The 12,025-nt window shown below is 36.0% G+C and overlaps 1 protein-coding gene across 1 annotated transcript in view; it reads left to right on the forward strand.

Annotated features, from left to right (window-relative positions):
* Positions 1 to 7,628, forward strand: part of CLCA2 (chloride channel accessory 2) — a 31,641-nt gene extending 24,013 nt beyond the window's left edge. Inside the window, exons 12-14 of the mRNA XM_063106461.1 lie at positions 1,836 to 2,006; positions 5,235 to 5,468; positions 6,667 to 7,628. Of these exons, the coding sequence (XP_062962531.1) occupies positions 1,836 to 2,006; positions 5,235 to 5,468; positions 6,667 to 7,136 (875 nt within the window). The 3' untranslated portion in view covers positions 7,137 to 7,628. The remainder of the gene's footprint in view (positions 1 to 1,835; positions 2,007 to 5,234; positions 5,469 to 6,666) is intronic.
* Positions 7,629 to 12,025: the final 4,397 nt, after the last annotated feature.

A 12,025-nucleotide genomic window follows, 5' to 3' on the forward strand; every position in this document is an offset into this window, starting at 1 on the left:
TCAAATTTAATCTTTTTTCAAGAGTCTTAGGTTTGGCAGCCCATTCATATCTTGCCATGGTAATCGTGTATGACATTTATGAAACAAAAGTTCATTCAAAGGATTTTAGTCCAAGTCTACCTCAGAGGGGTACTAAGGTCTTCTTGTTTTGCCTGTTGGAATGGATCCAAATGAACTTCTCATGCTCTCATTGCATATCCATGGCAGTACCTTTTGGTTTTTTGTATACAGTCCAAAAATGCACTTTGTAGAATGTTTCTCCCTTGCTCCAGCCTGTGGGCTGGCCTGGAGAACAAATCCTGCTCTCTTAGGGAAAGTCACCTGATTTAGTTCAATAGGCTTTTATATTTATTTCCAGAAACCATTTCATTTGTTTGATAACTCAATTTATATCCCAATGAAAGAAATAAGTAAAAATATTGCTTAAGCATCAGAGTGTAAATTTACTCCTGCTCCACCAGTACTTAACACATATGTACAGAGTTCTCTAATACTTATTTTTATAATGGAAGAAATATTTATCTGCCAAGTAAAATTAATGAACAATAATAAAATGTATACTTATAAAATACCTTACAATTTAAAATGTACTTTCTCATGCATATTCTCAAGTAATTATCACAACCACCCTGTAAGATAAGTTATCCCTATTTGATAGATGAGGAAACTGAGGCTTGGAGACATGAAGCTTCACAACTACTAAGTGGCAGATCCAGACCTTAAAACCAAATCCCCTGACTCTCAAGCCAATGTTTTCTCTGCATGGCTTTCTGTCTCCGAGATTAAAATAAGTGCTGCACTGGTGGACAAAGATAGACCTTCTTATTACTCATTAAACAATTCGATACCAAAATTTGATTTCTTTCCAATACACAAAAATTTTTTCTAAATCTACCTTGATAATGAGGTGTTTAGCACTTCTTATTTTATTTAAATGAATTTCCATTTTCCTCATGTTAAGGAGCCCTGCCTCTGTGGGTGGGTGGGGGGCAGGGATAGTCTGGAGCACTTAGTGATGATACAGTGCTGGGTTACAGGGCCGAGTGTGTGAGAACTGAATTGACCTCTAGGACAGGAGGAGCTGCACTTGGGCTAAGTGGGACCTCCCACTGCTGCCCTGGGGTCTAGGCCTTCCTGCCACTGTCACAGCTCTTGGAGGATCAATGTAAAAGGAAGAAAGTCTAGCACTGGCCAAGCTTCCAGAATGCTCCTTGAAGCAAGGCACGGTGGATAGAACTAAAGCCTGTCAAACTCCAGGTCATAGAGCAGCTTAGACTCTAGAACAACAGTTCCCTGTTCCCTCTGATGAGGAGATTAAGTAATTTCACACTATTTTACCAACCTCCAAAGTTTTTATTCATCAGAGGTTCTTAATCAAATGGCTTCAGGGCATCCATAAACCCTCAAAATTGTATGAAAATGTGTATATTTGCATACATATTTATTTCCTGGGGACATAATAGCCTTTATCTCAAAAGGGTCTATGATCATAAACAAGCTTAAGAAGGTGCTTGGCTTCTATGAAAAACTAGTATTACTTTCAGTGATAGAAATGAGCTTTAAAGGTGATGGTTAAGTGTTTTATTAGCACTGAAGCAGGTACAACTCATTCACCTTTAGAAAATAATTTTCAGAGGTTAAGGAATCACAGGGAGAAATTATAGAGCCATTGGATTTTTAATCACCTGATAATATCAGAAGTTGGTAAGACCATGATAACACAGGCTAAAATGGGAAGAATAAGGGGAGTAAATCTTACTTTTAATCACTTAGTTAAATATTATTAGTCAATTATGATGACAAGTGTTGACATTGAGTTTTTTTTATATATACAGGTGCTGATGTCATAAAAAATGATGGAATTTATTCGAGGTATTTTTTCTCCTTTGCTGTAAATGGTAGATATAGCTTGAAAGTACGTGTCAATCACTCTCCCAGCATAAGCACCCTAGCCCACTCTATTCCAGGGAGTCATGCTATGTATGTACCAGGTTACATAGCAAACGGTAAGAACCATTAGCACTGTTATGTTAGTAACATCATTTCATGTATATTTCTCTGATGTGTGTGTGTGTATTAAGGGAATGAGAGAGAGAGAGAGAGAGAAAGAGAGAGAAGTGAGGGAAAGAGAGGTGGAATTTCAAAACTCATTATACTGAAGTCAATACATAATTTGTTGACTGTCTCTTCAGTCCTCAATGATTTATGGCAGTGGATAACGGGAAGGTAGCAGGTAATTCCTACAGATTTTGCCTACCTTTATTTTAGTCATTATTTTGACCTCTTTTTTGTTTCATCAGAATTACTAACAGATAGATTACTGAGTTTTCTCAGTTCCTGCTCCCATATTTCCTCCATAAAGGTTTAGGCAAGACATGAGCTTGGATGTTGCAGACACCTTAATGATTCCTGAACATGATGTCTTCCTTCAAGATACAAGGGCCAAATAAATAAAAGATACATATCTTTTTTTAAAAACACCATTATTATAGTTTCTGATAAGAAGCAGTGGTTAAAGAATAACAGACAAACAAATATATTATGCTCTTGTCTTTAAAAAAAAAAAGTTTAAAAAAAAAACATTTCTAAGCATTTTTATTTCCAAAAATGCAGATTCTTTATGAATATTATGTATTTCAGCAGTTATAACTAATCATTTGGACTATTTCATAACATGATTCTATATTTTTTGTTCTTTATTTACTTTTCAGTAGAAAATAATCAAAATGCTATAGTGGATTTGCATCTTCTGATCTTTTTTGTGTAGCATAAAATACAATTTACTCTCACCTGTATTTAAAATAATGTGGATTACTTCAGAACCAATGTAAATCAATTTGCAAAGTAATGTGATTTTATTGCATACATATGATTTTGTATCTAGATGTAATGCTTTGTTTCCAAATAGATATTCCCTTTTTTATTTATACATAACATTTTTGAAGACCTACTAGGTGACAGGCTTAGTTTTAGGAACTTGTAATACCAAGTAGAATCAGATTTGATTCTTATCAAGGAGCTTGCAGGCTACTGACATATCTTGGTATCTTGTTAAAGAATGCAAATATCAATACCTACTGTACAATGATATTAGAAAAGTAATGTTCAACTATACTTTAATCTGTGTACTTCACATAGGCCATTCATGTAAGAGCACAGAAAAGAAAAATTTAGTTTTCCCTAGGCATGCCTGCTATATGCAACATTCACTTTATCAGCTGATATTCAGATGATGACCTTGCATGCACATTTCACCAAATAATGGGAGCTGCTCTATTTTCACACCACCAAATCTCCAGACACAGCAGCATCTGCATCCTCCCTTCCTCCCCTCCTCAAAGGCCAGTGACTCTGCTGGATCCACTCTGGATCCCACCCTGGGGCTGTAAGAATTCTCCCTTGCATGTTCCCTCTCTATTGACCCCTCTGAGCAGCATTCAAGCATGTTTTATTACCTCCCATATTAAAAATTTTGTTTTGCTGGTCCCCTCCAGCTCTATCTACCTCCCAACTCCCTTTCATCCAATTCCTTCTAATCTAAACCCGCTGGCTATACTTTCTGATGTCCAATTTACTACTCTGCTCACTGCAATCTGACTTCCATCCAAACCACTCCACTGGAATTGCTGTGGGCCTACTCACCAATGACCACACTGCTGTTAAATCCAAAGGACACATTTCCGTTTTCATTTTTCGTGACCTCAGCAGTATCTGACTCAGCCAGTTGATCTCTCCTTTGCCATGTCTTAGTTTCCATGATACCACACTCTCCTGATTACCTCTTACTCTCTGCAATTTTTTTGTTAGGCTCTTTTTCCAGTTGCTCCTTTTCTACTAGGCCTCTAAATGTTGGCAATTATCAGAGTCAGTTCTAAACTTCTCATTCTACCATCTAGAGCCACATGGTTTGGGTTTGAAACCCAGCTCCTCCATTTCCTAGCTGTGTGACTTGGGCAAGTTGCTTAACTTCTGTGTGTCTCAGTTTCATTATCTATAAAAATGGGGGTAATTATTGTATACCATTCTCATAGCCTTTTTGGGAAAAGTAAATATTTGATACATGTAAGGTACTTAGAAAAATGCCTGGCACATAGTTGGCACTCAAGAAATACTAGTTGTCACTATGATTTAAAATATTAGGTAATCTTATTAATCCATATGACTTTAATAACATCTATATGCCCATAACTTACAAGTTCACAACTTTAAAACTATTATATCTAGCTAAAACGTCTTTTTGGAGCTTAAAATCCATTTATAACTGGCTCATTGACATCTTGAATTAGATGTTTTACAGGAATCACAAGCCCTGTAACTTAACTATTGGTCTCTCTCTCCTTAGCCTGCTTCTCCTCCCAAAGTGCTCATATTAGAAACCTGGGAGCTATTTTTCTTTTTTTTCAACTTTCTCTTTCACCATTTCATACTCGAATTTATCATAAGCTTTTGCTGATTTTGTCTCCAAAGTACATTTTGAACCGCCTCTTGCCTCCTTTCCTCTACTCTCGTCCATCCCAAGCTGTCATCTTCTCTCATCTAACTATTGAATGGCCATCTAAGTGGACTCATTTTCAGCTGTGCTTTAATGCATTCTCCACCAAGCAGCCATAGTGACCTGTTAGAGAGCAAATATGATCCTGTCACTCCCCTGCTCCCTGTAGCATGTAAGATTAAAATCTAAACCTCTTCACTAGCCCACAAGGTCCTGCACAAATTTCTCTCTTCTGTCTCATCTCTAACCACTCTCATTTCTTTAATTTAATGTTTCCAATTTAGTTTTAGCTCCTCACAGTTTTTACACAAGCTATTCCCTCTGCCTGGGATGTTCTTTCCTCCACTCTTTAGCTGGCATCCTTTAGGAAAATCTTTCAATGTTACTTCCTTGATAACACTCTAAATTATGGACTTGTGCTATTTTCTTTCATAGTACCGTTCCTTTTTTCCCTCTTAAACTTATCACAATTTGTGAATATATGTTTATTAATATGATTAACATGAGTATAAATTCCATTAGGGATACTATTTTGTCCATGATTACTGGCACAACATATGCACTCAATAAATATTTATTGAATGAATGAATAGGTGAATGAATGAATTATTGAATAAACAGTTATTCTAAAAATTTAGTAAAGAAATAAAGGTTTAAAAGTCTCTTAATAATCTGTCAAAAACAAGATATCAAGAAGATTTGTAATTTTTTGTTTTGGCTATTCCTTTTGCATGTGTCCCAGGTAATATTCAGATGAATGCCCCAAGGAAATTACTGGGCAGAAGTGAGGAGGAACAGAAGTGGGGCTTTAGCCGAATAAGCTCTGGGGGCTCATTTTCAGTGTTGGGAGTTCCAACTGGTCCGCATCCTGATGTGTTTCCACCATGCAAAATTATTGACCTGGAAGCTGTAAAAGTGGAAGAGGAGGTGACTCTATCTTGGACAGCACCTGGAGAAGACTTTGATCAGGGCCAGGGTATGTTTACTGGTTTCATTACCTATTTTTCCATAAGACAGCATTTCTAATACTATGTCAGGGGTTAGTTAGGTGAAAATCAATTTGGGTGTTTAGAGCTGAAAAAGCTGCAGAAGGTTGTCATGAAAAGCTCTGAGCTCCTGATAAGGCCTTAAGTCCTGGAGTTCAGGAACGAGAGTGAGTCAGCTGCCCTAGGTTTGCAAAGGCTCTGGGTAACTCACTGACGCTAATCATGCATAAAGAAACCTTTACTGGAAATATAAACACCACATGTTATGGTGGTATACTCAGCAGAAATGGGTTCTGCGTTACAGAGCATGTGCTTCCAAATGCTGGAGGTGGTTAGATTTCTGAAAATTAAATAGTGAATATTTATTCATACATACATAAATGTATTTACAAGTCAGGTTTAGGGGAACATTTCCCATAACTCATGGAAACTTTGGTACATTTTCCTCTCCCACTTCTGGCCATTTTTGTTAGGGTGGCTGGGACTGGTCCACTGATTTGTGGCTTTCTTACCCTTGCTTGGGTAGACATGGACATTGATTGAGCACCTCCTTGTATTTTCTTCTTTCTAAGGCCTATGCTAACTTTCAGGCTTCCACCTCCATCTTCTTTTTCCAGCTTTTATCCAATTGTCACAACATGTATTGAGAAAATTTTACTTTCCCCATTAATTTGAATTTCATCTTTATCATATATTAAGTTCCTGAATGTATTTTGGCCTATTTTGGATATTAGTCTATTTATGTACCCATACCATAGTGTTTTAGTTATTAAGGTATATTAGTGTTTTATATTTGGTAGGGTTAGTCCTTCCACATTGCTGTTTTTTAGATTTACATGCCCATTTTTGATTATTTATTTACCGCATGAACTTTACAATAATTTTGACTGGTTAAAGAAACTAGAGGCATTTTTAATAGAATCACATAAAATTTACAAAATAACAAGGAAAAATAACATCTCAATTTTGTTGAATCTTGCTTTTGAAAAAAAACAGAAGTATTCTTGTTTAGGTTTTACTATGAGTTCTTATGGAGTGTTTTAAAGTTTTGCTCATATTTATTTTTCTTATTATGTTTATTCCTAGGTATTTTGACTTTTTTGTTGCTATTCTCACTAGGCATTTCTAAGAGACTAGAAAACTTACTCAAGGTGTCTTAACCTTCCTATTTATATTTTTTAATTTCAGCTACAAGCTATGAAATAAGAATGAGTAAAAGTCTACAGAATATCCAGGATAACTTTAACAATGCCATTTTAGTGAATACATCAAAGCTAAATCCTCAGCAAACTGGCACCAGGGAGATATTTACATTCTCACCCAAACTTTTCACAAGTGGACCTGAACATCAACCTGCTGTAGAGATACAAGAAAGCCACAGAATTTATGTGGCAATACGAGCAATGGATAGGAACTCCTTAAAGTCTGCTGTATCTAACATTGCCCAGGCATCTCTGTTTATTCACCCAAATTCTGCTCCCATCCTTGCCAGAGATCACCTTATATTGAAAGGAGTTTTAACAGCAATGGGTTTGATAGGAATCATTTGTCTTATTATAGTTGCAACACATTGTACTTTAAACAAGAAAAAGAGAGTAGACAAGAAAGAATGGAACAAAATTAGTATGAACAAACGTACAGAGTACCTTCCCTCTTAGATATGTGACGAGGTAGATTGATTTAGCTTATGCCATTTTTACTGTTCTTGTTTGAAAGCCCCCCAACACCTGTGGTGAAAATTGAAGGTTAAAAATTGTCCTGTGCTTGGAAAAATTTTAAGTTCTGCCTGCCTTTGCTATTTCCCTCCTATGCTGTCCCTGACTGATAACACCAAGAACTGTATCTGGATGTATCTAGACAACCTAAGGAGGAAACTACCCTGTGAAAGTTTTTGCCGTCCCTGAGCAATTAACTGGCTTCTTTCAGCTTCTGTTATTAGCTTGCGCTAGGCCTCCCCAAATGCCCTCCTCATGCCAGGAGTGTATGTATGTATCTATGTATGTATGTGTGTAACTATATGATAACTGTAAGTATGTGACTATATGATTTTTTGCCTGTGAGACTATGTGCCTTTAAAAGACCCCTTTAACTTAAACTCAGGGCTGCTTCCTTCCAAGGCTTTCTTGGAGGAACAGTTGCCGGCCGGCCAATAAAACCCCCCTTTTAAATTCTCAATTGGGTGTTCTGGTTCCTTTTCTGTGTGGCAGCCTCACAACAGGTATAAGACCCATGGCCTTTGCACTTTGCAAAAAAGTAAAATTAACATACTAACGAAGTCAAATTAACATCAAAATTGTATTAAAATGCATTGAGTTTTTGTGCAAAACAGGTCATATTTTTACATGGTAAGTAGAAAAAAAATTCTTTTATAATGCTCAGTTTTGGGGAGGAAATTAGAAAACCTTTAGGCTTTGCCTATGGCAGAATAATAAAAATTATTCTTCAAGGTAATATGTTTAAAGGCAGAGGCAAGGGTGAAGTTGAATCAGAGTCAGGAAAAGCCTGTTTTATTGAAACGGAAAAATAGCCCTAAGTAGAGAAAAGGGGGTTAGGTCTGGATTATGCAGTTTAACTGTATATAAGAAGCAATTGTTTATTTTTTTCATTTGATTAATTTTTCATTTCTCCTTATCTGTGCAGAACAAATTGCTTGTTTATGACTGATGGTCAAGTTGCATATTATATATGAAGCCCCTATCGTAAAGTTCCTTACCACTTGACATTTGGTTAAGTTCACTACAGATGAAATCCCACTGCTCATACTCAAAGAGATCATTTTTCACCATAAGAGATAACCTTAAAATATGGGTATTATCCTTGTCCCTTCATACTGGTTTTGTAATAAAGATCTATTGAATTTATTGTTCATAAGTTTCTACTTCCATCAAACTAGCTTTCTATGTTATTGCCTTGGGTATTATTGGATGAAAATGGTTATAGTTCTCATAAGCCTTTAAGTACAGAATGAAAGACATTGTTCTGAGTTTATTTTAATACATACATAGACTGTACAGTTTTTTCAAATTCAACCAAAGAATAGGTCAAGGGGAGAGACCAGCCTTTGGAAATGATTAGCTGTTTTTTTCCTTTGGTTAAATAAGAGTACAATACTTTCTCCATCAAGAGTTATTTAGCAAGGGCAGGGGAAGGGGGAAACACAGGTCACAAAGACATAAAAATCATCATTCATCTAATTTTACTTCATCTTTTTTTTTTAAAGATTGTTGAACAATAGATCATTTGGTGTTTAAATTAAAAAGCTTAAAACTTTATTGAATAAATGCAAATAATAATATAGAATAGCTCTCAGTTTTATAACCAGGACCAATGAAGAATGAAAATTAAATTATGTTTGGGGGGGTGGGGAACTGGGACAGGAAGAAAGAGAGCATGAAACCCTGAGGGAGAGACTCAGAGCAGTGCTGGGGAGAAAAACAACCAGCAAATCTCTCTACCCAGGTTGCCTCCTTGTAGATTTCACTGCATCCCACATCTGGCCTGTTAACTTCTAAGTCTCACAGTGCCGGACATTTTCACAGATGGGATCTTCAAGACACTTGCAGCCCTGTGCTTAGATGGCAATCATTCCCTCCTCCCTCTAGTGCTGTTATACCTGCTAGCCTGTAATTTGCTTCTCTGTAGGTTCAAACTGGGCTAGTAAAATGAAGAGACAGTGGTGAAGTGAGTTTCGAGTTCTCAAATATTTTCCTCATTTTACAGATAGGAAAATGGAGGGTTAAGTGATTAATTCAGAGTTCTATGCTGGTTAATGGCAGAGCTACATAGAAGTAGAAACAAGTTCTCAGATATTCCTTCACTCCTGTCTACTTAAGAAGGTGAGGGCAGATACCAGGAATTATGCCTAGAAATATTTAGCTCTTTCAAGGTCAATTAGCAGGACAACAGATCTAACTTTAAAAGAACTTGGGGTTTTTGTCATTGTTGTTGCTTTTTGTTTTCCATTTTGTGAGTGCAGGAATAAAACAAATGAACTTAAGTCCAAAAAATTAGCAAAGTGTAAGAGGCAAAACTAAGAAATACTAAAAATGTTAAAGTAACAAATACAACAGGGTGGAGAGAGTAAAGTGGGTAGTAGGATAAACAATGTTCAGTGATTGTGAGAGAGTGAAAGCATTAGACAATAAAAAAAAAAAAGATGTGATAGAAGTGGGAAAGTACTAATTTAGAGATCCCAGCAATCAATAGAACAGAGTCATTGTAAACAACCCATTGATCCTGAATAAATGATAAAAAGTAGAAAGAGAAAAATTGGGCCAAAGAGAATGAGGAACTGTGAAGCATTGGTAACTGGTGGAATGCCACATGAATAGCGAAATTATTGAAGATTTGACCTCAGATTGCAAGAAAAGGAAAAACGTGAGCCAGGTGCTCAATTACCTGGGAGAGGGAAGAGAAGTCTAAGGAATAAAGGCAACATAGGCAGATAGTATCTTCTATTTTTTTTTTTTCAGTGGTTGAGCAGTTTGGGGATCCAAACTTGTGACCTTCATATTATAAGACTGCAGCTATACAGTCAACTGAGCTAACCAGCCAACCCCAGACAGTGTCTTCAAATGTAAGAAGAGTCATTGCTATTCAGTAGATATAAATTTTTTTTGGAAATTGAAGAGATTATTCCCCTACTTTTTCCCTATTCTTTTGGGGATAGAGGAAGATTAAATATCAATGGAAGAGAGACAAAAGTAGGGAATGAGGGATTTTTAAGGGATATTGATACATCCTACGCACTGAGCAGGTCACTGTTTATGTGGGGACTGTTGATTGCACCCAAGGTATCTTTGTACTTGCATGTTAATACCAAAAAGTCTACAAAAATATTTTATTTGTGTATGCTTTGTCTCTTGTTACAATGTAATTATACTTGGAACAGTCAACTACTAGATATATAATTCCTTTAAAACTTAATGTGACGAATCTGATTGTGCTAATGGTGGAGTTACTCATAGCAAATTAATCCACTAGCCAATAACAATTATAACTCTGGAAAAGATATAAAACACAATTCTTTAAGGCACTGGACACAGACAAAACCAGGCAGTAGCTGGAGGAGCTATGACCCTAAAAAAAGGGAAGAAATCTAGAACTTTTCCCTGAAGTATTGCCCCAGTTTGCTCAGAATATCTGGATAGAGCTCAGCAGAAAGCAGCAGTCTTACTGGTTGACAAGCCAGAAGTAAGAGTTCTGAGGTGCTAGAGTAGTTGGAAATTAAGTGAGAAAATCCCAGAAAAGAAGCAACCACAAAGAGGGAAATCCCCAAATCTGCATCTTCTCAATTCTTGGGTGAGTCCTAAACTGCAAAGTGGAAAACAATAGCTGAGAGGCTAAAAGAGCCAAACAGAGATTTCAGCAACTGATTTTCAGATTTTCTGGAGAGAAAAAGTTTGGGGGTCAACTCTACCTATGTTAGAGGGGATTGGTGAGCACCTTGGGTTTCTATTGAAACTCCAGAAAGGCCAAAAGAGGGGTAAGAATGATGTCCTCAGACTAAGAGCTATGCCTTGGAACTAAGGGCAAAACTAAAATACATCTGCTCTGACAAAATCTAAAATGAAGTCTTCACAGAACCAAGATGATTCACCAATAATTTAACTACTGCTAAAACATAACTCAGAGGAAGATAATATAATACAGTCTCTATAACATATCCAGTATATTAAAAAATTACTAGACATGCCAACAAGTAGGAAATCTGCCAATAGAAGAAGATCCAAAAATGATCCAGATTTGGAATTAGAAGACAGAGCTTACTATAACTATTATAAATATTATAAAGAAACTATAGGAAAAGTTGAATATAAATAACGAAGAGAAGAGGAATTTCAAGTAAGATATGGAAATCTTAAAAAAGAAGCAATGGGAATTCTAAAGTTGAAAACTACAATATATAAAAGAATTAATGGATAAACAACAGATTGGTACTACAGAAAAAAAGGATCAGATGATTTGAAGATAGGAAAACAGTATCCAAACTGAAACATTTTAAAAAATGAAAGAGCCAAAATGACCTGTGGGAAAATATCAAGAAGACTAACATACGTGTAAATGTGTCTCAGAATTAGAGAAGAGAGAAATGAGGCATAAAATATACAAGAAAATATTGGCTGAAAATATTCCAAACTTGATTTAAACTATCAATCCACAGGTCTAAGATGCTCAACTGAACCTCACATAGGATCTATATGAAGAAAATAACACCTAGCCATATCATATGAATGGTGACTGATTACTCATCAGAAACAATTGTGACAACAAGACAATGAAATGATATCTAAAAGTGCCAAAAAAAAAAAAAAAATCCATAAAAACAGAACTGCAAGGGTATTTTTTAAAGTTCATGAAAGATTCATACTATCTTTTAATTGTATCTTTCCATGAATTTTTTGAAGTAACCTTGGACATAGAGTAAAAATATCTTTCAAAATGAAAGCAGATAAATAAAAGCTGAAGTAATTTTTGCCAGTAAAGCTACCAAAGGAATTTCTTTAGGCTGAAGGAAAATGATGTCTGATAAAAATACAGATCCACA

The sequence above is a fragment of the Cynocephalus volans genome, chromosome 8 (assembly GCF_027409185.1).
Source record: "Cynocephalus volans isolate mCynVol1 chromosome 8, mCynVol1.pri, whole genome shotgun sequence".
Classification (NCBI taxonomy): Eukaryota; Metazoa; Chordata; class Mammalia; order Dermoptera; family Cynocephalidae; genus Cynocephalus; species Cynocephalus volans.